Source organism: Rhea americana, unplaced genomic scaffold (assembly GCF_003343005.1).
Source record: "Rhea americana isolate MKP2758 unplaced genomic scaffold, rheAme1 scaffold_43, whole genome shotgun sequence".
Taxonomy (NCBI): domain Eukaryota; kingdom Metazoa; phylum Chordata; class Aves; order Rheiformes; family Rheidae; genus Rhea; species Rhea americana.
Genome location: NW_028186568.1, coordinates 3,789,607 through 3,816,288, shown reverse-complemented (window position 1 = coordinate 3,816,288; position 26,682 = coordinate 3,789,607). Strand labels below are relative to the sequence as shown.

The 26,682-nt window shown below is 40.0% G+C and overlaps 2 protein-coding genes and 1 long non-coding RNA gene across 4 annotated transcripts in view; 1 reads left to right on the top strand and 2 right to left on the bottom strand.

Annotated features, from left to right (window-relative positions):
* TRIM67 (tripartite motif containing 67) overlaps nucleotides 1–1,858 on the bottom strand; it is a 40,706-nt gene extending 38,848 nt beyond the window's left edge. The window contains exons 1-2 of the mRNA XM_085315405.1: nucleotides 1,843–1,858; nucleotides 226–389 (exon numbers count right to left, since the gene is read on the bottom strand). Of these exons, the coding sequence (XP_085171531.1) occupies nucleotides 226–389; nucleotides 1,843–1,858 (180 nt within the window). The remainder of the gene's footprint in view (nucleotides 1–225; nucleotides 390–1,842) is intronic.
* FAM120B (family with sequence similarity 120 member B) overlaps nucleotides 1–9,664 on the top strand; it is a 235,724-nt gene extending 226,060 nt beyond the window's left edge. Inside the window, exon 11 of the mRNA XM_085315514.1 lies at nucleotides 9,313–9,664. Coding sequence (XP_085171640.1) covers nucleotides 9,313–9,325 — 13 coding nt within the window. The 3' untranslated portion in view covers nucleotides 9,326–9,664. The remainder of the gene's footprint in view (nucleotides 1–9,312) is intronic.
* Nucleotides 9,665–22,174: 12,510 nt separating this feature from the next.
* Nucleotides 22,175–26,595, bottom strand: LOC146589896 (uncharacterized). 2 transcript variants are annotated; one of them, XR_014897103.1, is made up of 4 exons: nucleotides 26,214–26,595; nucleotides 25,986–26,076; nucleotides 22,578–22,698; nucleotides 22,175–22,484 (listed from the first exon to the last, which is right to left on the bottom strand). It is a non-coding gene; the product is annotated as an uncharacterized LOC146589896 (long non-coding RNA). The 2 variants fall into 2 exon arrangements; XR_014897102.1 differs by lacking the exon at nucleotides 26,214–26,595 and having other exon boundaries at nucleotides 25,986–26,112.
* Between the last annotated feature and the right edge of the window lie 87 nt (nucleotides 26,596–26,682).

Sequence of the window (26,682 nt, the reverse complement as noted above, 5' to 3'; positions counted from 1 at the left end):
CGGGCGGGCGGCGCGGCGGGGCGGCGCGGGCGCTCATGGCACCGAGTGGTGATATACGGGGGAGGAGGAGGAGGAGGAGGAGGAAGGGCGGGAGGGAGGAGCCCTCTGCAGCAAATAAGTGACGGCTCGCCGCGCGGCCGGGGGGCACCGAAAACATCTTTTCGTTTTTCGTTTTTTCTTTTTTTTTTATCTTTCTAAAGGCCCTCCGCGCCGCGGTGGGTTCACGTGTTTGAGCGGCTCCCCTGTGGCTTTCGGCACGGGCTCGGGCACCGACCCCGCGCCGCCTTCCCTCCGCTCCCCGCCCGCGGGCGGCTGGCGAGCCCCCCGCAGCCGGGCCGCGTGTTCCTGCCTCGCGCGTTTCTCCTCGGGCTCGAGCAGAGGAGCATTTGCTGCGAAAATAGATCAGGGGTGACAGCGAGGAGCTTGCGGACTGAAAATAACCATCCTCGGGAGAAAGGAACCAGCGGTGGGAAATCCCCCATCTGCTTTCTCTGCTCTGCCTGTGCTTAGCGTAGATGTCACGGTGGTTTATTTTCATGATGAGGAGATTACAAATTGGAGTGATTTCACCGGATTTTTCTTTTTCATTCGCGTGTCTTGTTTAAAAGTCAGTTCTGTATTAACTTCAGTTCTGTCAGCAGATTCTAAAGTTTTTTTGTCCGTTTGATTCAAAATGCAAGTTACTGGTTTCAGGGCAGCTATTTAAAAATGCAGTACTAACTGGTGTCAAATGAAAAAAAAGAATAAACACATTAAACACATCACTTCTCATAATATTGTTTCTTAATACATTGTGAGTGTTTTTTGACACTGGGTAGGAAAAAAATTTCTAGTTTCAGATTTCGCTCTAGTTTCATAGTGTATGTTGGAAGCTGTAATCCTAAGTAATTAGGAAGGCACGATAGCTTTCTTCCTGGACTTTCACCTTCTTTCTTTACCTGTCTTATGTGTTCAGTGCCACTGATAATAACGTATATAATCATGCTATTGATTCTGAGACATACAAACAAAAATGGATAAACTGGACAGGAAGTGGMGAAAATGAATAGTCAGCCAAACCCAACCAGTTCATCTTTCTAGGTGCTTTTTGGCCATGGCTGACAAGTTCCAGAGTTTTAATGCAGTGAACTTTACATTTCTGTTTTAACCATTGCACTATAGTGTACATAAAATTCTAGTACTGTTTGCCCGTGACTGCAAAGGGAAAAGGCWGGAAAGAAAGCCAGACAGGCTTTCCTAGTCATCTCTGCAGTACAACTGTGATTGGTCACACCATTCTCTTTCAAACTGAACCTTATGCATCCTTTSCACACACCTGATCCCTCCTCAGAGCATATTTCTGTAGCAGATGACTTTTAAAATGGAGATTACCATTTCAAAAACTAATGTTGAAAAAGTAATCTGTTTTTCTCTRCACTGTGGTGTCTCTCGTACTTCATTGAAGATCTTTTTCACATATTTTGTAACTTTGTCTCAAATGTTTATGTCCAAAGCTATGGCTTTGACAAGAGGAAGAGCTGTCTAGTCCAATGCACCAGTTTACCTATCCTACTGATCCSAGAACACTTCTTGTTTCTAAATAATTGTAGGGTTTGAATGCAGAAACATTCATCCACATGGTACTGCTGATGGAGTAATAAATGCTCTGATGGGATTTTCCTCCTTACGACAAAAACTTGTCCATTTAATTTTAAGTGAATTGCTCATGTTGGAAGGATCAAAATGCTGCTATCATCTGTACTACTCCAGAGGCCAGAATAGAAACTGATATAAGCAGTGAAAAATGGCACTTAGCTTGAGTGATTCCTGCAAACTCCAAAGACTAACTTTGGACACACTTACTTTTGTTGAGGAGCATGTCGTACTGTGTAGATCCCAGTAATTTCAGTGGAGCTATTCATAAAGCAGCATTCAGTCTGAGCTTGATAGAATCTGGCCCTCATTATGTTTTGTAACGAAGCCRTTCTTAAAATGGAGATGATCCGTATGATTCTTCTTCTTCCTTTTTTTTTTTAATGTTCCAATGAGTCTTTAATCTGCTGGAACTGTAGCTGTATAAGGATAACCTAGAAACCCCATTCTGGCAGTCATGCCTTTGATCTTTATTTTAATACTTCAATATCAGTAGTATCATCCCCTTAAACTATTTACCCTCTGTAAGAACTTCTYATTAGCATCTTTTATATCACCATGACAGAAAAAAAAGGGAATGGAGTTTATTTATAAATTTACAAGAAAATAGAAAAGTCATATTGCAATATAACCTCTCAGTAAAGATTTGATTCATCCTTGTGTCTCTTTTGTTTCATTGCCTTYTCCTTCTGTTTGTTGGTTTCTTGTTTTATGTTTTCCCATTTCTTTTATTGTACTCTTTTATATTTCAACCTGCCCCCACATTAACCTTCTTTCCTATTAGTTTTCTCTCCCTCTTCTAGGCTTTTTTCTTCAAAAACCGTCACCCAAGGTCACTTCRCTTTCTTCAGTTTTCCTTTTCCCCACCCATGGGGAACATTTTGATTCCAGTATTTCAGCATTGCTTCTGCTAACCAGTATCACTCAAAGCACATGTCTGGTGGTTTGAAGGGTAACAGAGAAAAAGAAAAGATCTTATCTCCACAGGTGCTCATTCCATTGCAAAAAGAGCTACAAATAAAGGGTTCGCAAAACAGAAAAGACAAAATGCACCTGGGCGAATGCCAGCAGTGTGTGTTACAGTGTAAGGTGAAAAGKCTCACTGCACTATTACAAACGCATGTTACTCAATTATCAGAGGAGGATGCCCTCAGCAACCTCAGAGGACACAGCAGCTGCAGCTGCTGATCATCTCTGAATTTTAGGCTACTGTACTAACAAGTGGATATGTGTTTTGGTACGCACACCTCCCTCAAAATTTGGCATTGCTATTTAGGTAAAAAAAACTATGCCGCTCTGTAATCTGTTCTCTCTACTTGTTCTTCATCACATTTTTTACCCAGACTTTTCTTACYAACACTGCTAGCTGCAGTTGTTGCTGTTGTATGTTCTGTTTGAAGGGTGATGTGGCAAGTGSGCATGGGAGGAGGCTCCATCACAGGTTAGAGGTAAAGCTGATGCATACAATCTGTGGAGCAGGACACTTTGGAAATGGTAGCTACGTGCTACCATTTTTCCTTGTTTCCTTGTTTTTGTAGATTTGCATTAGGTATACTATGTAGGCACAACAGTTTCAAAATCCGTTGTGTTTTTTTTTTTTTTTTTTGAGCATGCATTCATATATCTGTTATGTTATTTAGAATTTTCAAATGTTTGCACATTGATCTGTTCATGAAAGAGTGCAGGCAGAGCTTGGCAGGAGCCCAGAAGAATGCCACAGAACCATGGCTGCTGATAAAAAAGCTTATCTGTTGGCTAGCAGGAGAAGACTGTATCTGTATTATAAATGCAGCTACATAATGAATTTTTTCCATCAGAGGATTAAATCTGCCAGAAGAATACAATTCAAAACTAAGGCCAATGCTATACAATGGAATTTTACTTAGACTGTCTGCTGAATATATGTTTGTTATCGTGGTAAAATGACAAAAAATAATGCTTGATCCTAAATGTGTTTCTCAAGATATACTCATACGCCTAAATCTACTCCCATAATCTATTTATGAAAGTTGATATAAAGAAAAATAGTGTTTTAAATGTATATGCCGATGAAGAATAGGAGGTTGGCATGGACAAATCTCAGTAAGAGGTCGATTTCAGTACTTCTTTGCAAATCTTTTGTTGAAAAGAAATCACAAAGAAGGCACTAATCCACAATTAACACTCTTGAAGAATAAGATCCCGAGTTTCTGTGATGCTGTAAAAACCCCTCAGAATGCAAGTTTCTGGAATTACTCCAGGGGCATTTTGTCTTTTCTGCTTTTGGAGGAACCCTCCCCGCATTGCTGTTCCTGCYGTGGAGTGAGAGCCTTTCTTTCCTTCTCTGCTAAAATTTAAGCTAAGAGTTGGGAGAATAGAAGGCTGGACCCTGAACAACTACATATAAAGGAGAACAGGAAATTGTGCCCTATTCTAAACCTGCTGCAGAGCACTTACCTATGGAATCATAATGAATGTCTTCACCATACTGCTATTATACAGAGCTCTTGTAACATTTGCTAGCTTTTTTTAAGCTAGTGTGTAAACTTCCTGCAGAGCTGATGCAGTTTCAGAAGGTCCTATGGCAGGGATCGGATTATGGCTCTTCATTTTGTGCTCTCCAGCAGTGTCACTAAACACAAAAGGCCCCTGTGTTCAGTCAGCAGAGGAACAGGGAAGGAGGGAGGTGGCTGGTGTTAACAGGGAGCGGAGGAGGCTGCCTGCGTCTCAGGAGCCCAGTGTGGCGYGGTCAGCTCGCCAGCCCCTGTTCACCCTGCGTGTTTGAGGAGAAGGCTGCGGGAAGCTGACCTGAGCACAGTCTGTCTTAGCGCTCTGCTCCCTTCCCGCCTTGGTTCCCTGCTCTGCCCAGCTCTCCCCAGTGTCATCTAGCTCATGCCAGCTGGGGAAGAGGAGCTTATCTGGCTTTGGTAAACCAGCCAAACTAACAATAAAAACAAAGGAGGAAGAAGAGAATGAGGTGCTGCTATTTCCTGAGAGCACAAGATGGGCTGAAAGAAAACAGTTGGAAAAGAAGCTAGGCTAGGCTACCACTACTATTTGTATACTCAGTTTTAAAGCGGGTAGAAATTGCTACTATTTTTTTTCCTGGGCAACCTCTCCACGTGTAAARAAATCACTTACATAAAGGAGGTAGTGAATTTTTGCCCCTGAAAGAGTAGGCAATATTCTGTGAACAGAGCAAGCAAGCTGATCCATTTGTCACTCACTGAGAAAGGTCTTTTATCAAGAAGAGAGGCCTAAGAAGCTTTTCTGCAGCTCTACTATGCATAAGAAAAGATAGAAACTGCTATCGTTGTTCAGCAGAAGATAGCTAGTGAGGGATTCTGCTGAGCCATAATGGATTTATCAATACCCTAGAGATGGGCTTAGCTTTTTTATTCTGCAAGTAGATAGAGATCAGAACCTCTCAGAAGGCCTCCAGAAACCATGCTCTGAACAGATTCGTTTGACTAAGSGCCCTGTGAAATCTGCCTTGACTGGTGTTATTGGGACAAAATTTACATGAAGTTCTAGTGGATTTGACCACAGCCGTCTCCATCTACTGCAATGTTGTCCAGGAGCACTGAAAATCAGAAGCAGACTTGGAAGCTGCATAAAGAAATGAAGAGCAGAGACCAAGAAAACAACCACTAGGAATAAGTGTAGGAAATTAATTGCAACTGAGGCACTGACTTACAGGCTTGCAAACAGACTGCAGAAACAGGGACTGCCTTGAGCTTCCCCTTCAATTTTTAGCTTGTTTTCCATTAAATAAACTAGAACTCATACATTATTGTACRCCAGAGAATCAACATGGAAGAGACCTCTTAGGAGGTCTAACTATTGTAACTGGAACTTGTGCCTTGTGAGTTGCTTCTGGCATAAATCCGTGCCACTACTGTAAAGGGAGGTCCTTCCTGCCACCACCCCTAGCCACCTATTCCCGCTATTTYTCCTGTGCTCACAGTAGCATTCATGCAGCCACACAAAATGGTTATGTTTCAGCATCACCATTTGGATTCACGGATGCGAGTGCCTACACAAGGACAGGGCTGGGAAGGAAGGGCCCATTGCAGCAGCACTGAGGATTTATATCAGATTCAAAAAGCAGTGTGGCCAWGGCCTGAGACATCACCATTAATCACGTGAAGAGGCAAATCCACAAGAGGCCAAGTTTTATATACTTTTTTTTTTTTATCAATGCAACACCTCATCTTGCTGAGTTTACCACTTTTCTACACCCCTCTCTTTCAGTAGCTAATTAAGCTACCTGGTGGTAGGGAGGAAATGGAACTCAGCCAAACTGATCACGCTTACATCGGAAATATTCTTTATTGTTTCATTTAGCATTAYATTTCCTGATTTGAAAAACCGCTTATTTCTGTCATTCTCCTTTCTTTCCCATTGCTATATCTTCCTTTCTTCTAAGATAGTATCTTTTAATATTGTTAACTGTGTACAAAGGCTCTCCTTCCTTTTTTTTCTTCTCTTTCTTATGTTGCTTTCCCTTGCTACTCCTGTTCACTTGCACTCCAGGGAAACTCCCTTGCTCCTTCAACCTTGCTTCTGACACCCATCACTTTCTCTCTGCCCTTCTCCCACTGTTCATCTCACGACAGACACCTCCTCCTTCCAGTTCTCCAGTCYTTCCCCACCTCACACCCAACCCAGTCCCAATGGCACCTCTGTCTGTGCAATGGACTAGAGGTGAGAGACCTGGAGAGTATGATTCCTGCATACAAAGAGGTGGGTTTTATCCCCTAAGAAGTCCTCTGTGCTGGCCATGGCAAGAAAGCCATGTTCAAGAGAAAGAAGTTTTGCCTACCTGTCCCTCAGGCACTGAAGAATTTCCTTTTTCCTGCCTTCACAGCAGATTTTCCCAATAGCCACTTCACTGCATAGAGCAAAGTGCTCTCCACATGTCACAAGTGCTCTGTGCTCTGTGTCGGTGCAGATCTCTCTCCTGAACCCTGGTGCTAGTCTCTCTTACTGCTGCTGTGGGAAGGACCTGCCAGACTGATAAAGCAGCAGATGGGATACAGGAGGCATGTTTTCTTTTTTCTTTTTTACATTGCTGTGATACAAAGGGCAGAGGAGCCTCCCTTGGGAAAACCCCTTATGTAAGAGATCTTATCTGTCAGTGTGCATTGCCTAGTGCCATCCCCAGAATAGAAGCCCAGCAGAGTGGTTTGCATGAAAAAGGCAATATGGCCAGGCTCATCACCACCTCCAGCAGTCTAGGTCATTGAGCGATATATGAAGTTCTCATCATTTAGAGTACTGGGAAGTAGTAAGCAAGAAGAAATGCAATGTTCTCTGGTCCAGAGTCAGAAGTGCAAGACAATTATGTATCCTCTGAAGCACACCAGAGAGCCTGGTCCATCAGACTTAATTTTTATTTATATCAGTTATGCACTATTGTAATCACTGATTTCAATAGCATGAGCTGCACATTAGAGTGCACTAATATGAAGTATGCATGGAATCAAGTATATATGGTGACTTGTTCTTCTTTATGCTTCTGTTATTCCTATATGAATGACTAATCCATTTTCAGGCTTCCTGTTCATTCCTGTAGCTTAATGATTTCTTAGTACACAGCATGTGGTAAACCAGAATTCCACAAAACCCACTTATTTAAAAAAAAGAAAGGCCATTACCAATCTGATTTCAAAWTTCTTTTGATACTTGCTTTGATACTCACAAAGATAAATGAAACAGCAATATTTGTGAAATAYCAGATCTACTGTATGCATATTTTAAAAAGAGAGACATCAGCACATTATCCCAGCTGCAGTCAGATTAGTCAGTATCTCCTCCTCTTAACTTTTTCCTCCTAAGTCTCTTGCTGGGCACTTACCTCTGAGTTGATTCTACTTTTAATTTTATATTCCCATGAAAAGCAGAAAAGTAAAACAGCTGAAGGGGACAGATAAGAGACTTAGCCCACAACAACTGCTATCCCACTCTAAATTGGATTGACTGGCTGAGTGCCCCCAAATCCTCTATGGATGTGCAATTTAATAGAAAGAAAAAACTCCTCTCACAAAGAAAAGATATACACAGAAAATAATAAGGCGCTATTGTAAAACATAGCAGCTTCAGCAATGTGTATATAATTACAGTCTTAATTGAAACAAAATGTCACATACATGGTCTTATGTTACTCCAGCAAAAAAGAACCCCAGATGATTATTTCATTTGTCCTTTAACAAATGATTCAATTTTTAGAACAAAAATACCCAAGAAACAACATATGAAAGGCCATATCATACCAGCCTGAAGATGAACCTCATCCATCCTGACTTTAACAGTGGCCAGTAATGGATAGGAGTAAGCATACAGTAATACTTCTTCAGTATACTTTTCCATCCTCCAGCAATTTGTGGTCATGAGCTGGGAGAAAAAAAAAAAAAAAAGTTTGGAGTTGCAAGGGCACTGCCGTGAGTAAACACGTGTCAGAACTTCTTTTCCATGTTAACTTATACTGATTTATGTGTTGGGAACTGTGTAACAAAACAGGTGTGGGGGAAAAAATGCTGAGGAGAATTTGAGGAAGAGGAAAAAGAAGTTAAGGCAGGTCAAGGAATTTAAAGAATTCCCAGTTTTGTAGACAGTTACATATGTATAGTATACATGCACACAGAGCTTTACTCATACGGATAAGCACATTTCTACAGAGGCAGCTCCAAAGAGCATCAGTGCTTGCAGAGATCAGCACTCTTTGCTGCACATGAGTGCTCCCTTATTTGACAGCAGAGAAGGGAGATGAGCTGGCCTGGCTGCAAAGGCAGAGCCGTGGGTATTGGTCCAACCATTCATTTTTAAAAAATCTTTTCTTTTAACATGAGACATAGATTCAGATGGCTTTCAGTGCAAATAGAAACCATGTATCTTCAAAGTRTGTATCAGCATCCTTCTGTAATAATTCAGTTCATCAGAAGATTAGGATTATAACAACYCTACCAAATTCCTTTCACACAAATCAGGCAGATCTCTAGTCTAGTAGTATGCTGTACTGTCCTAATCTCTCCCTCTCACTATCCCTCTTCTTTTAAATCATTCCAYTCTGCTTCTCAAGTTGGCTTCCCTTGATCTCATAATAGGCTGGTGACCCTCTGATCCCTTTCCAGGAGCTGTGTCTGCAGCTTAACCTTTCCAGTCTGTCAAACTTCCATTTTCTCCTCATTTTCTTCCTGCTGTACTCCAGGTCTCATCATTCTTTTTCTACATCTTGATCTTTCCATTTTCTTTCATTATTTTTCTTCTAGGACAATGCAGTTTAGCCTACTCAATGCTTAACTACTACAGTAGTTGCTGAGTAACAAAAATCAGTGGAATATTAAAACAGTTGTGGTTCATTTAGCAGCACAGCAAACATTTTGTAGAGAATAGGGTGGTGATTTATATTTGCTCATTATAATTCAGATGTTTCCTRTCTGAATGGTGCTGTTGTTTCTACTTTGGTAAAATGCATTCTCCATTCTGATATGGAGAAAATAAGAGGACAGTGGTCCAGGGTGRGATTCATTTCACCTTGCTGCAGGTTCTCATGCAAGTGTGTTGATGCTCAGGTAGCTGCTTATGTTGCCTCTGCAGCCAGTGCAAGGCACAGCCACCTCCCCAGGGAAAGTCACCTTACCGCAGCCTAGGTGCATAAGGCCCTCTGGTCCTGCCTGTGTCTCTCCACTGACAGCAGAGGGAGCCCAGATGACAAGGTTAGACTTGACATCTTGCCTGCAAATGGGTGAAGCTAGATGAGGCAAATCCTACCCCCTAGGGACTTTCCAGCTAAAGTGACTGCAACAGCACTGGTAGGAGGTAGAGAGGCATCAGGACATGAAGGCAGGAGGAGACTGGATGCATCCTCCCTCTGCCAAAGTAGCAATTAACTTGACAGGTCCTTGCTCGCTTTTTTGTTTGCTTCTGAGTCAAGGTATTTCTGGCCTGGCCATTTCTGTTCATGTGATGATTATGGGTACCTCTGAAATTCAGACTTAATGGACCCTCAYCCCTCAAGCTAGACACAGAGTGCTACACTACAAATAGGCCTTGCAGCCTTCTCTGGAGAGCCCTTCATCTCTCATATCATCATCTTGCCCAGAGGCTCAATAAGACCATAGGCTCCCCAGYCCCTTTAGCACTGCCTGCTGTGGCCCAGGCACCCAGCTAGGAGTATTCATGTACCCATACAGCCTTCCTCCTGGCCACAAAGCCACTGCTTCCAGCCTGACCCCTTGGAGTGCACTGGTCTGTTCGTTCTTGGTTGCTGAAGCTTATTCCCTTCATCTCTCTGGTCCTCACAGAAGTCAAACACAATCCAGGATGGCTCACTTCAGTCAGAACTGCTGGGCAGCACAATGAGCACAACTATTTCTTCAGCAGGAGCCATAACTATATTTCAAACTAATATGATACCAACAAATGTCACCTGCTCATACAGATGTGATATGCTAAACTAAAACTTAGGTGATACATATCTTGAGCTGTCTTATTACCTCCATTTAGTAGCACCATCTGTGAAGTCTTAATCATTTGAGACCACAGAGGTCTCAAAATAGTATTAGAAATTTTCACTGGGGAAGTCATCCTAGGAAACAAAACCTACAGATTTCTACCATGAGATTATCTATTTTATGATAAGGCAGAATCAGAGATCTGACTTTATTTCTGGCAAAATCCTCAGCAAGATGTTCGCAACTGCAGCTTTTCCCACTTTGAAGCAGTTTAGAGCTCTCTCCCCTTCTTGGAGAGTGGCTGGTGATGGAGCTGCTGAGGTCTGAGCTGATTCCCCAGGCAGCACATCTGCTTTGGCTTTTGCTGTGTTAGCCAGAAGTGTGGCAATGATGTTTCTCACAATGACTTATACATGATGTTTTTTTCTAAATTTCTCCAGAAGCAATCCCAGTTTATCTTGTTAGCTGCCGCTAATGGACAGAGCTGTTTCTTAGGTTTTCTGCTTTAAAGATACAAATGAGGGGGCTATCTCTGAATCATCAGGCTCTTCATCCTGTTGCTGAAATCCTATGCTTTCCTTATTTAAGCAGAAAACAACTTTCTTCTGACAGCCATATAGAGTGACTTTAGTGACAGCTATGAGGATTCCCCATGGAGAACTGCATGTAAACTTGTTCTCTATTGGTGTATATACATAAGACATAACTGGTTGATCACCTCAATCTAGAGAAGGTTGACTAGAGTTAGGGATGAAGGAAGTCTRTAAGAATTCTGGAGGGGGCTGCTAAGGTAATCGACTGAGATTAGGAAAGCAATGGTTTTCCATTTGTTTCTTCCTATTTGATATTTAATATTTCAAATATTTTTACTGTGCCATTTGTCACTCTACTACTAATAATTACAATAATAGTAATAAGATCACTGTAAGTATTAACATATGCTTTTGTGATGTTTTGAGACATTCAGCTGAATGGCATTATATAATAGGAAATCCAAACTAATTTTCCTATGCATTAAAGTTTTCTATTTAAYGTCTATGTTCAAAAAATAAAGATAGTATGTCTTGAATCTGGAATATACAAAAGAAGCTGCTGTAACTTTCCAGTCATACAAATACAACTTGACCAACTATATATATAGAAAGAGGGATATAAGCACATAACTCAGCCTGCCCAGCTGTTAATAAATATGTATTTTACATTTAACTGAACTGCTGTTCAAGGTTTCTCTCCAGGTGCTTAGAGATGTGTTAAACACTACTTTGATTCCAAAGTAATGCATTTCCTGTATCGAAAGCTAGCAAAAGGAAAAGCAAAAGAGACTGCCAGTGGTGATTAAAACAAGCAAACATCTTGGAAGAGGTGTTTGAAGCACATTGCAGACCCTGATCAAAGCACAGGTAACTCCAGCCAGGTAAGGTTGGTAGGGATAAATAGTATCTTTTTCTTAGATCAGCTCACATGATTGGAGAAAGTGGGCAACTTTTGACACACAGGCCTTTCTTCAGGTCTATCATCTAGTCTAAGTAACAAATGTTACTTCTCTTCTGTTTGTAAACCATTCTAGAGACAACACTTCTACTGCTACAGTTGAGGTATGTCTTTCCAACATTTCCAAATGATGTCACACTGTCTAATAGTTTATAGGAATAACGTAAGATCCTAAGTATTCCAATATAAAAATCTAGCTCCCCAAAAGAATTTATCTGAATTGCTGAAAGAGAGCCCTGTGAGAGAAAGAAGAAACAYGAACAATGTGTTTGTTGAAGCCCAACACTTTAGACCTTATTTTCTAACATGGCAAAGGTTAATCATAGAGAAAAGCGGTTTGACATCTCTCTCTCTCTCAAATAGAGTCTGGCTTTGTGCAACATTATTCTAGTGACTTCAGATTTTTATTTATTTCTTAATCTGTAGCCACCMCTTTGCTCCATTGGACTGTCTGGTTGCCTGCCAACCTGAGGAAAAAAAATTCCTCCTGTGTTCTCCCAGGAGCTGTGAGACTGACAGGAAACACATCTGAGAGCACACAGAGCCGAGAAGAGCCCTCTCCACCTCACATTTATGTGGAGTTCACTGCTTCCCAGCTCTTCCTCCTCTCTCAGCAGCAGCTTCCTCCACCATGAGAACCTGTGACCTCCACAAGGAAGGATGCTCAGCTGGTGATAAGAAGAGCCTGAGCCACGTGATACTGGAGAGGGAAAAACTGTGGGAAGGGGAAGGAAGGAAGGAAGGGGGAAAGATGATTGAACTGGGATGAGAACTTTTGTAAAGGGAGCATTTGACATGAAGATGGGGAACAACCTGGAGAAGGAAGAGCCTTGTGTTCATGTTTTGGCTACATAAAGACATAAAACAGATTTTAGGGAGGGAATTGATTTATCTTTAAAATCAGTTGGGTGCCTTGGAGAATTCTGAGATAGGACTGAATTGATGGGAGGCAAGTAAAAGTCCTATAACGGGAGCATGCTTGTTTTGTGAGAAGCTTATCTGAAACTGCCTTGCCTTCACTGGAGTGTGCCCAAGGTTCCTTCAGGTGAAGGAGCAAGACAAGGAAGAGCAGAGCACAAAGTTAAGTCAAATCTTCATGGTTTGTGATTAAAATCATCAGTAAATTGAAGAGTTTAGTAAAGCAGTTTGATTGAAAGTARTATGTTCCTGTTGCAGATGTGCCAGTTTGCTTTTCAAACTGTTGCGAATAGAGGAACATTTTAATCAGTCTACTGAGCTGCCAAACGGGCAGGCAAGCAAGAATGACACAGAATGGCTGGCTAATTTCCAAATGCCAAGGTTTGCCTTTAACTTTCTCTCTCCTCTCARTTTTATAGAAGGAGGTTGACCATTTGTGACTGTAATGTCTTAGGCAAGAGAACTACTACTGCTTTCTGGATTTTGACTGCAAATGCTGCTTATTGCTCCCTGACATATTCTGAAATCTTGTGACAGTGTAATCTGTGAGGAATGTGTCTTCATCTGTTTCTTCAGGGACTGCTTTTTTTTTCTTTTTCTATTTGTGTAGTATTGTGCGAGAAGCTGCTGCAAAGTCCTGTGCAAATGTCAGTTGCATTTTACTTGTCAATGAAGAGCTCAGCTCTTGTTACAGATCCTGGGTTTGCACAGTAGCAGCATATACCTGTTTATTCCTTTTACAGACTGATATGGTGTGTTGTCTACATGATATTTCACAGAGCAGATATATAGTTTAACAATAATACATCTCCAAATGTACTCCTTCTGAGACAGAAGACAACACACTATTCCCCAAAACAAACACATCCATCCCTCTTCTATCCAGTCCTTCCAAATTCTTTCAGACAAACACCTGGGGAAGGTGAGGAAGATGAACCTCTAACTTTGTCCAGAAAGCCAGTTCATAGTCTTTGCATATGGCACAAATGATGGAGTCCTGAGGTCTTCACTGTGATGTGATCTAGACCCTGGATTGTAAACCCCCAATAGCTGTCAAGGAAAAAAGTTATTCAGTAGCAGTCAAGTCAAATCTTGAGGTATATCCAGAAGGAAACAAGAAGCCCCTGCAACTGTTGAGAAACRGGGTATCAGAAATGTCCATCAGTTACTGTCCACCGAAGATTGTTAAGATTACAAATGATCAAAGGGTTTTGACAGCTGTGTTCTGCTGTAGCTGAAGTTTCTGTGAAAATTTTCAGGTGTGAGCCAAAATGGTGCAAGCCAGTCCAGAAATCACATATTCATGGGTCATCATGGAAAAGCTACATGCAAAGACGTAAGCAATGAGATGTGAATGGGAAAAATAGGAGCTTTTTACCATKTATGTTAGCTGAAATTCAAGAAGAAATGGGATAATCATAGGACTCCCTCTCCCCTGCATGTATTTCAGCATAACATTGTTTTGCATTGTTCTTGTTCTCTTTTTGGCTTCTCCTTTCTGTCTTGCTTGCCTAACTCTTTCAAGTGCTACTTTCTCACACTGTTTCCCCAAAACTTCTATTTTCCCGTTTTAATTTCTTCTGAATTATTATTCACTTGTTACACCTCTTACCCTGCTGCTGGGGTATTACCCCCCAACAAACACTTCAGATATGCTTCCCCATTTTCTTTGCTCCAGCCAAAGCCCCACAGAGCTTTCAGCTAAGCTCCTTCCTTCCTGCAGAAGCTTTAAAAGAGGCTTTTCTTATCTCTTTACCCTCTTCTTATTTCCTTGCTTCTTTTTCAATGTCATTATCTCTCCTTTCCACCACAGACACAAACACCTCAAAGTGTCCCTATGTTTCTGATTTTCCAACTTCTTCCTAGACTCTCCTCTTTGGATTTCCCATAAGGATCTCTGCAAAGATCACAAGGCCTACAGAAACCCCTGCCAGCATGATGAAATATGTATAGGCTCCACCTGCACTGATAGCCCTTTCAGGCCTCCTATGTCAATAATAGATTTGGCTGCTCACATGGAATCCTGTAAAGAAGATAAACTAAGCATGGACTCCCACAGAGAAGATAAAAGCCTGAAGAGCTCCCTTGGTGGTTCACATCACAGTGAAGCTTCACAAAAGTAGGGATAAATATATTCAACTTTTGCGAGACGAGGATGTACAGCAAAATGTTACAGAATGACTCATTTAAAGGAGCTTCAGAAATGTGAAGAAAATACAGACAGCACTGGATTAAGATGGAAGGGTAATATAGAACAGCACAATATAAACCTTATGGAACTTCATGGCAAAAAAGGAGGTAGAAAGCCTAGGAGTCTGGTAGGAGTCTGGAAATTCAAAGTTAAGTTAACACAGCTGTTCCATATAAAGGCAATCAAGGCTTAGACGGGCTTAAATCTGTTTTAATAGTCAATATTTGTCCCCAGATTATAAAGTAGTTGACATCCCAAACTCCTTGTAATTTTCTTAGTTCTTTGGCCCATATTACAATCATTCTAAACTAGGTCTAGCATGATTTAAGTCACAGGGGACATACTTAAGGGAATATGTTGCACACAGGGCTCTAGCCTTTTTGAAAATCCTAAAAGCTTAAAGTAGTTAGCAAGTTCCCATTCACTGACAAATAAATTATACGAGGCAGGTAGGCTTGAAATGAAATGAATCTTTGGGTTAAGTATGGAAAAAGAGCAGAAATTGCTACTATCTTATCAAAGAAGGGACAGGAGAAGGGACAAGGGGATAGTTTGTGATCTAGTGCTTCAGGTGTGTTTTTAAGTACCAGTCATGGCTCTCTGGTGGGGGTGCTAAAAAGACTTGAACACTTCCTCTGTTTAGCTTGAGGCAGCATGAATGAACAGCACCTCCAGCCAGATCATGTATGTGTCTCTCCTTCACTGACTGACAGTGGACTTTACAATGTCATCCATGACACCAGTACTAACATTTATGTATGCAATTCATTTCACATTAACAAATTCTGCAAGTGAAAGCTTTACTCAAAACCATTGTATGTTTCAACCCTAGTTTCAGCTGTCTTAAACTGTAACTTGTTTTCTCATTACAACAGTCCACCTTAACTTGATTTTTCCACTGCTTTTATGTAACTATTTGCTTCTACATCAGAGGATAGATGACACTGGCTAAACRCAAAGTCATTCCAGTATACCTTTAATGATTTCCATGGAGCTGTATTCAGTGATGTGCTTAGCCTTCTAGCTTTTCATTTCTGTGATCTCTTGATAAATTAATGAGTTGTGATCATGGGTTTTTAATAAACTGACAACACAGTCAAAAAGAAAGACCTATTTATTTTTTGCAGCTGTGGGCTACCTCCCTGATGAGCATAAAACAGGAAAAGACTTATTAATATCACTATATTTAGTCCTCTTTTAACCTATGCTGTTTTTGTTTGTTTCGCTTGTGTGTTTAATTTAGCAGCCTGTTTTTTATATATCCATTATTTACTTTTTGCCTTAATACCAAAAGAAATGAAGCACTGCATGATGACTGAGAAAAATACTATACAAGCAATGTTTAAAACAGTGTAGTTGTACAGTTCTGTAAACTGGAAGGAGAGGAAGAGCCAGAAGGGAATAGTGCTTTGTTCAGGCTAGGTTGCTTCTGTTATCTGAGAGGACAAAATTAAGGCAGCTGGGTATTGCCAGTCTGCACTACCACTGCCATCTGAGAAGTGCCTGAGGGGAGCTGAGCTGAGCTATCTCCAGCTATTTTCCTTCCCATCTGCTCAAGCTGGGTGAGACAAATGTATTATGCACCTAAGTGGCCTGCTCTATTCCTGCTAWGTTGATGTTAGAGTGGATCTGGAAGCACATGTATTCTTCCAGGATAAGTTTTGAGGAAAAGGGATAATCAGATAAAACAAGGCTTCTCAATCAGCAATGGTAAAGGTATTACTATGTAGCTACAAAAAGGGGGGAAAAAAGCTGAGGAGGAGGATTAAAACTGAGAAAGGTTGAACTAGACTTAGATGTGTCAGCAAGAGGGAGTAGTAGCTTGAAAATCAATCAGGACAACAATAAAGATAGGTTACCTGCACAGCTAGTGGACTTGCAGCAAGGCAGTGATGCTATCACACCACGGCAGTCGAGGGCATGGTCACCTACAGTCCCTCAGATCATTTCATGTCCCTGGCAGTATGGCAAGTAATATTTACAGATCATGCATGTTAAGTGCCTGCCTGCAATGAAGAAAACTGTTTAGTGGACATCTGTGAAATGTGATAAAATATTCCCATAAATACTTAATTCAGTGAAATCTTTCCTCAGATTTTCTGTTTTCTGTGTTAAAACTATCTGATAGCATGCTTTACATGGGCCAATATTATAAATGACAGTCTTTTTTGATCCATATTTATGTGACTGAACTATTACTTATCTACGAACTCTACCTGGTAAATCAGTGTTGCTATAAGAACCTAGCTGCCTTAGGTAAAAGGGCAACAGAGCAATTTTGTAAGTCCGGTCTTTTTGAACCCACACAATATCCTGACACTATAGCCATCAACCAACTTTTCAAGAGCAGGGAGTAGTGGTTGGWCACAATGATCAGGACAAGGTTTTCAGCAAAATCTACTATCGTTTCTTGCAGAGAAAGAAATTCCAAATACTGTTAGTGCACTGATTCAGCAGAGCTCTCTAAAACTATCTCAGGTGGTTACGGWTATGTCAGGTTTGCACTACTCTCAAAAAGCCCATTTTCCCAAGAACAGTGCCAGATATGTAGTTCAGGAAGATGTGGATTTATAGGATGAAAGGCTAAGAAGGCTATATGTCCTTTCCTCCCTTGTCAACACAGCTGCATTTTCTGCTGGCTTTAAAGAATTCCTCTATGTGTTGATTTAGCACTATGCTGTGCTGTATTTTGATGCATTACAAACCACTGTAAGAGTCACTGCTGCTGTTTGGATGCATTTGACAAATGTTTCTTGGTCTTTTCAAGTGACCACACTTCACCTGAAATACAGAACAGTCACAACTCTGTTTACTCTGAAAATAGAATAACAATTGCATATTTGCAATAGCTATGGTTAGCCTTTATACATAGTTAGTGTATTTACATGTCTGTTTTTGAGAAACTGAGAGAGAACATTTCCTCTTGCAGACTAGAATAGAGCAGAAGTGGTGGACTGAGATCTTCTCTGCTTTCAGTTGTATTKCAACACCTTGTGATGTCCCAGCTGCATAATCTCTCTGGAGTTTGCAGCCAGCTGTTAGAGAATACTGTCCTCAATCAATGCAAACATTAGAGAATGAACAACCCACTTTGTGTAGTCAGTTTCCCTGCTTGGCTCCCTCAGCCAGGTCCAACCTTCTTCTGCAAAACACTAACACCTCTGCCCGCCTTCAGTGGGAGTGAAGCCTGAGTTCTGCGCTGAACTCAGCTACTCGGTGAAGYGCAACCCTTTGCACGGGGTAGAGCGAGGCTTCTGCCTCCTGCAGAGAACAAAGTGAGCTTGTCTTGGAGAGGTTGAGCACCACTCGCAGAATGAACAGGACATGCCCATGCCTTCTATGTGGAGCTTATTTCAGTTTGAAAACCTAACCCAATCCCCTCTACAACTGAAGTCAGGGAAGAGACTGTCACTGATTTTAATGAGATTTGGATACAAAATTTTGGGACTGGTCTTAGAAATGCCTAGAGGTCTCCTGAACATACCAGGGGTATTTATAAGTTATTACTTGTTTATTTTCTGTTCTATGATAGTTCACCAAAGTGATATAAAATTATCTTATCTTTCTTTAACTGTTTCAAAACAGAATYAGCACAAGGAATGACTTGGCAAGAATAAAGTTTGTAAATATAAATGACTACATCAAAAGAACAGGATGCAAATAACCTGCTTCCAGAACACTGACAGAATAATGTTGATTCTATTTTGGAAACTTCAATAATAATGTTTTGAAAATAAAAGAGCTAGTTTTCTGTTATTTTCTGCTCACAGCTGAAAACTGACTGGAATTATGAAAYACATTAAAGTTTTTTCAAGTCACTGAGATTCCCAAAAGAAGTTTTAAAAGCTCAGAATTAAAGAACAATTGTACTCTAAAAAGTGACTATATGAAAATGAAAAAGTGAACTTAAAGCACATATACTTTGCACTACAGATCTTATTTCTCACATTATAGGGGGTTTTGTGGCCTTGCATAAATTACATTGTTTTAACTCTGTTCTAGTTTAAAAGAAAAGCCAAGAAAGTTGGGAGACTGGAAAGGAATATGGTCCTTTTTCTTCTTAGATCTGTAAACTCACAGCTGTAAAAAATCTCTACCACTTTTGTCTCACTAGCAGGCTTTCAGAAGCAAATGGAAATTAAGTCTGATAGGCCCTAAAACTGATTTTTTTAGGGTGAATTTCACTGTAAATAAATATTCAGCCTAATGTATTTTTTTACTATTAACTACATTTATATGTCAGCATAAAGTTTCTAGTTATTGATGCACAAAATGTACCCAAATAAAGAAACAGCAGTCTATGAAACAATGAATTTATACGATGTTATGTTATCAAAAAGTTTGTTTCCATGRTAAGTGTTGGAATTGTTAGAAATCATATTTCTGATGGTTCATATTCAGGCACTCTCTATAGAATTCCATCTGCCTTTGCCTATTTAACAAAACATAACAAAGAATTCTTTAGTTACTTCTGCGCTGGCAAAATGATTCTTATTTTGCTGAACTTTTCAAAAATCCATGTTCTCTCCTAACTTGTTTGTATGCCTGCTTATTCACGTCAGTGACTGGTTAAGGCTGGAGTAATTTACTTGATCCAATCTCATTTCCAGCACAGATGTTTGTTTTTTGYAGTTTCCCGTCTTTGTGGATACTAGTTATCACACTTCCCACTGRAGGAGGTTTGTTTTTTTGTTTTGGTTTGGTTTGGGTTTTTTGTTTCCTTTAGGAACCTTAACATACACTGTAGATTGCTTTCTGTTTTAGGCCCTCTCTATGCTGTGTTCCAGCTGRCACCAAGTTACAAAATGGCAAAGTTATGACTGAATTATTATACAGTTTGATCCTGCCACATGTGTGAGTTGTCTCCAGTGATACAACAGGTGCTTGAAGTATGAGCAGAAATCAGTGTACTTCAGAACAACRCTCACTTGCCAATTACAGAGCAACTCTGAAAAGGAAATGAAGCTGACACGACTTCACAGAGGTACGATGAACTTTGGATCCCCCCACTGCTTTGGATGTGATTCTCCTGGTCTAGGCATCTGTCTGGGACAATGATGTCTGGCTGGAAAAAAATGTGAAGAGTGATGGACTTGGAGAGAACACAAGATTTCAGCCTGTGATGGGATCCATTGGCAGGCAGAGCTAAAGTTCTTGGGTGGAAGGAGGAGGCAGAGAAGCAACCACTCAGCTTGTAGAGCCTGAGAAAGCCATTTATAAAAGCAAAGGAGGAAAAATGAGGGTGAACTGTTTTCACACCATTTGAAACATGAACTGCTTTGATAATACTTCTCTGACAGGTTCATATCAGGTTAGAAGCTGATATCATAGGCATCTATGTGAAAAAAAGTTATTTGCAAGCATTATGTTTGCTATACATATTTTAGTTTTAAACACTGGTAGTATTTTAAAGTTATTCCTTTGTCTATACCATTATACAAATCTGATCCCACAAACTGACTAAGGCACAGTCTTATTGCTGTTTAGGAGTCATATATAAAATGCTGCAAGAAGCAATGATCATAGTTCACCAAGTAGAACATCTACCTCTGAGTCAGTAATTACTGAGTGCCCCTGCATTGAGTTTAGGGGTCACTGGGTTGCTGAATGTGCTGTTCTTGTATGAAATATGAAACAAAAATTCTAATCACATGTTGGCCATTAAATAACTGATGACAGTTTTCATCAGAGACTCACAATAGCTTTGCTCCTCTAGCTGTGCCAGGTAATTACATTCTATCTACCTAAATGAACTTTCAATTACACAGAGTACGTTTCTCCTCTAAACTGTTTAGAAATAATTTTATGCACTGTTAAATTATTGCTCTTGGCCTACCTCAGAACTGGCTGAATTTCAGTATTACGTAAAGACATYTAGGTATATGCGAGGATATCTGACTGTTGCTCCACAAGCTTTGGCTCAGCCTCTCTTYAGGTTCAGAACTGTGTGTTCTCAGACATACACTCCAGCCTTGTTAATTCTGTGCAGAGCTGCTGGAAGGAAGAATATCTACTCCAGTCTACCAGTCATTTCCCCCTTGTGACAGGTTGAATAGGAGTGGAGGCTGTTTTCACCACCAGGTAGTATTCTAGTCTAGGCAGAAGGTGGTTTGTGATAATGGAATTTGATTTACCTGAACTGAAGGGTATTAATTTTTTATGGCCTCAGATTTGCATTTGATCATTCAGTAATTCATTGCAGGCACAAATGTGTCTAGTTGCATTTGTGGAAGAAAAGGGTCATTTTTCAAGAACACAGGTACATCTGAATATAAAATTATGCCATCCAAGAGCAAGCATTATAGCCATTCATAGCTGAAGAGAAGTATTCATCTTGAGAGCAACATAATCTACATCTGTCTTATGGGGCTATGTTATCTAACACATTTATGTATTCAGACAGTTTAAAAAAAAACATTTACACATTTATTTAGGGGAGAACACACAAGAAGGAAGCAAGAAATATGATCTCTTTGTTAATATTAGTTGAGCATAGTAGTATATAGAAACTTCCCTATTTGCTTACAATTGAATATTAAGTACATTTTGCAGAAAAATAAATAATTCTGTTTAAAAAAACGACTACTTCTCCCCAYTCAAAAATGCTTCAAGATAGATATCAAATTGCTAGAGAGTCTGAATATTGTGTATTCCATAAGCACAAATCATCCTCACTTCTTCTGCACATCAGCAGTCATCTCTTTTTAGTAGCACTTAATTTCTGCCATACAATTTTGCCTGCAGATTTAGAACTTCCATAATTTTTACCTCAAATGACCTCAGCACAGCTTAGAGAACATCCTCAAGGTTTGACCCCAATGCAGATCTCACTGAAGGAAAGAGTCTGCTCAGTGTCACTAGGATAATAAGACAAATACCTTTAAAGCCTGTAGCTCTGATCTCCTGGCTATCTGCTTTCAGTAATCAGATTCTGGAAAGCTGTTACTGTAAGTCAAGTCTGTACTGTTAAGAGTAAGAAGCTTGTTGTTGTGAGGCTAACACACTGAACTGAAGAGCAACAGTACCAAATACCCCTCAAGCTGTCATTTTGAATAGACCAATGTTTTTCTACCCCAAAGCATATCAGAACTGTAAAGGCACTTCGAAAGTCCTTTTTTTCTTTTGTGTTTCTGATATAGTAAAAAAAAGACTAAGGGAAGATTTTCAAAGCCATTAAGAACTGTGTGTATGAGCTAGTTTATTACATAATTATCTAACAAAATTCYGTTGTGCTCTTTCATGCCTGTGATTTTCACATAATACTGAAATGATTAATTCCTACAACAGACCATYGTTTCTCATTCCATTTTTGTGGATTTGTTTTTAGCAGCTGATATGAAACACTAAAATGGCTGTCCTTTGTTAATTCCACAGAAATTCTGAAGACAAGGACATTGCAGTAATATGAATATGGTGTGGTTTAAATGACAAATCTTTTTCTAGTAGAGCTAATGTAATGAGGAAAAATCTATGAGAGTGGGGAGATAGAAAGAAAAGACTGATACTGTTACATTTACATCTAATTTAATAATGTGAGAGGACAAAGTGAGCAGATTTTAAAACCAGTGTTGCAGTGCACAGTGATGTACTGTGAAGAAGATTTATGGTTTGATCTAAGGTTAACCAGGGACATAAACAAAACAGATTTTGGCATTATCAGGAAAATAAACGGTTGGTTATCTCAACTATAAGTCCTATCAATTTTACTTGCATTATCAGACCAAGTCCCTGTTTCTTCTGGGCAGCATGATCCTTCCTATGATCCTAAATCACAAGTTCTGATATGAAAACACAGACTGATTTTTTTTCTTTTCTCTCTGCAACACAAAACAGAAGTATTTGGTAACTGATTCCAATGCAAAAATCAGTGTGAGAGGAGAATCACATCCACAGTCATTGCAGAAACATACCTGGTTATTTGCCACATGCACATGCTCTTTGGATTTTCCCACTGCCTCTCGCTGCTTTATGATGGGCATAAGTTATTTCAAAAATTCATATCATCCTCATTGTGAAAAAGGGGTCTCACACCTAGATGGGAGAAACAGAGCTCCAGTTTGAACAGCTGCCATCTGCAAACAAACAAAAAAAAAAAAAAAAAGAAGAAGAAAACACCTACATGCATGCACATTACAGCTAGCTGCAAGATGCCTTCAGTGGTGAACTTGTTACTCATACACACTTAGAGACCTCTAAGTACCAGTCCCTACATTTAATCCCTTTCTGATGCCTGCTTCCTTCTGAATCTATTGCCCTTGCTTTGGACAGTCCTAACCAGCTTTCCACAGTACCTAGCCCTCCTTCTACAATTTCCTTCTCTCCTCCTTTCCCTGTTTTCAAAATTTTGCTCTTTTTATYTTTTATGAAAGAGTAAGAATTAGCAGTCTGACTTCACTACAGAGGGATAAAGAGCAGATTTAGATAGCAAAGAGAAGCTGAGGAAGACAACAGTGACAGTGCATGTGTGCCAGCTGGAGAAACAGGGACAAAAGCAAAAGGCAGGGATAGGAACTAAGGGGTCAGAAACAATAAGCCAAGTGACAATGATGTGGAACAGGGGCCATGCAAGGACGAGGATAGGAACTGGTGGAAACAACAGTAACAAAGGCAAGAGGAACAGGCTGGGAGAACAAGTGGTTTTTAACCTCAAGAATACATTTCCCCAAGAATTTCAAGCAGAAGCCTGGATCCCCTCAGTATTTCTGTGTTTCTAGCAATTAATTCTGAACCACGCAGTGAAAATCTGAGGTGTCTTTCTTGGGTGTCTATGTGGTAGCAGACCCATATAAAAGATAACTTAAACAAGAGAGACTTGTGCTCTGGGTCTAAGGATACCAGCCTTGCTGGGAGTATTTTTGGTGTCAGTTATGTCCAGCATCTTCCAAATTCTCCTCAGTCAAAAGGACTGCATTTCACATCATTTCCAGAACATCAAAGAACAACACGATCTCTGTACTCCCATACCAGGGAGGGAGACCACAGGCCTCATGAGAAATAATGTGGTCAGATTTTCAGACTACATGAGAAAATGGAAAAATAAAGCACATACCACTAATTATCAATTTGTTTTCCATATTTTTCCATAGTTTGTGATATCTGGAACCTGACCTGTCTTTGCTGAGCAATCGTGATTGCAAGTTAGCCCAATGAGAGACATCCTGCAAAACAAACAGGACTTAAAAATGCTGATGGCATTGACAGCTGAGCTCTGGTGCACCTTGTTTGGCAAGTTTAAGACATCCCTGCAGCACAGTGGACAAAATCTGACCTTAGCCACATCACTGCGAAGTCTGGAGTTTTAATCTAAATCACTAATGAAAACATCTGAGCAAAGGTGCTGCTCTGTGCAGGGTAGCTTAAACCGCAGGTACATGTCCTTCTGTCAGTTCTGTAGGGGGAAGTAACATTCAATTAAAGGGGCTAAACAGACATTTTGGGTTGCTACATGTTAAACTGCTGCAGTGAGCTTTATTTTCTATGGAAAATCAGCCCTAGGAATCACAAAGCAGGCATTTAAAACTAGTAGCCATTTTTTACCATGAGTAACCTTAAGCTCCTAATGTCTTAGTTCCCTCTGTATAGTGTAATACTATCTTCTATCACAGGGTTGTCATAAAGATGAATTCATTAACATTTGTAAGTAAGTTAGATATTATAGGGAAGAGCATCATAGAAAAGACAGCAAGAAATTAATTTATTAATTAAAGCTACACTGTGATGAATACAGATCACAATTGGAAAGAGGAATACTAGTAAGTGATGTACAAACGATACACAACCATTGCGTCCATTCTTCATGAATGAGGAAAGGAAAAAAATGCCTATGAACACATAATTTAAAATATACCATAAAGCATTTGCATAAGGAAATGGGATGGGATACTTCTATTCTGGTAYTACTTCATTCTTTATGGCTTAAATTAGATGTATTTTTAATGTATTTTTAGGTAATGTCTTTAACAAAGGATAGCTAAGAACAGTAATACATTTCTGTAGTTCATTTTTTTTAAAACAGCAAAGACTGATGGATTTATAGTTAAAGAAAGCTTACTCCATAACCAAAAGACATAATTGCAAAAGACTTCAGCCTCCATTATCACCACAGCATAACTAGGTCAGACTAAATAAAGCAGTTGATTTAGATTTTAAAAGATAGTTATGAATTTAATATGAATGAAGGTTAGATAAGTTTGCCAACTGAGAAAAGAGTCACTCAGAACCGAAAAAGTAAATTGTTTGACTTTTCAGTTGGCAAAATTGTGCAGCAAGCCAGCATAAAAATTTCTACAATAGTAATGATTTGGCACCAAGATGTCTAAAGAACATGAGTGTAAAAAAATGTGCTTAAGATCTAATATGATCAGGCAAGCAGTTTTTTCAAAAAAATGATGATTAACACCATCACCTAATTAGCTCGCCTAATAAAAAAAGAATATTCACAAGCTTTTCCAAACAGCTGTCATCTGATAAAGGGGGGGGGGGTAGAATAAGAGCAAATAAATGCATCCACTAATAAGCACAGTAATACAATGCTTATATCTTTAGCAAATGGAATCAATATTTTTGCTGTCACACGCTCTTGGGCTAGAAGGAAGAGGGTTTTGTTCACATTTTTAATTTACAATAGGAATGGTTTTAACTTAATTTAGTTTCATAAAAGCTAAAAGCACTATTTTATCTTTCATAATCAACCCTTTGGGCAAAGTCACATGATGATAAATGGGAAGAAAAAAGATCTTCTTGACTCTAATCTACAAAGCATTAAAATGTAAATCAGATAGTCTTAAAATCAGTCCCTGAAGTAACATGTAAATACAAACTGGCAAAAGATTCCTCCACTGAAGCTGATTTAAAACAATTGCCACAAAGTTTGATAAGATTTAAACCATGAAAAAGCCTGTGAGCCTGGGAGGAAAACTGATAATAATGAAGTGGCTTAATTCAAATATTTAAAATGGCCATATCTGGTTATTTCTTGAACAGAAAACTCCAAAATCAAACTAGCTTTGTGGCAACATGATTGCACCTCTACACACCTGTTTCTAACAAACTGGATTTGCAATGGCAATGTGCTCCTATGACTTCAATTTTGTATGCTTCTTTGGTTTTGACTTTTCAACCTTCAGCTCTGAGCTGTTGTAAAAATACTGAAAGATCTTCAAGACCTTTCYGTCAGACTTGGAGAGTGACAGAAACTGTAAAATTAATGTTAGGTATATCAATACCACAAAGAAGTGCTAGCTCTGCTATATTTAAAGTCAAGAAACTTCTTACCAGAGAAAAGATTAAGTTTTCTCCATCTTCAAAAATCTACTTGCCTTGACATTTTGTGTGCCTCATAAAGATGCAAACTCAGATTAATGATCCAAATCTGGCATAATTCGTTCAACAGATTCCAGAGATGCAGCCCTGTTAGGAAAAAAACACTTGGCATTTGCCACAGATGGCACCTGCTGCATGCTACAAAGAGCAACACTGAAAGGAAGCAGATGAACATACGTTATTTCATGCCAGTCAGAAAGACTTCCTAACTTCTACTTACGCACCACACTGGGTCTTTAGGGGAACCAGCTGTTACCAAGGCCTCTGTCCAGCAACCAAGCCGTTTACCTTAAAATGGATCTTTTGCAAAAATAAGGCAAATAAAGATGGTGAAGAAACAGCACTTCAGAAGCGGCATGCTGTGGTTGTATTTGTACGACACAGGAGTTCGGGCCATGCTGGCAGCTCCCGGGGTTCCCAAGCCAGGTCGTGTCCTGCCCCACGCGGCGGCAGGGCACCCTTTCAATCACCCTGTCACAAAAGCCTGGGGGTATTTCTCTAAACCAGAACATTTAATTGATTTACGAATAAACCCAGCACAAAAGAGAGCGCGATTCCTAGTGCTGATTGAGTGGTTTCATTCTCAGAGTGGGTACACAGAATCATGTAGCTGTAGCGCTTAGACTTTTGATACGGCATTTAACAGGGTAGGAGCCCTCCCCTCCTAACCGCGCCGCAGCGGCCGCCCGGCCC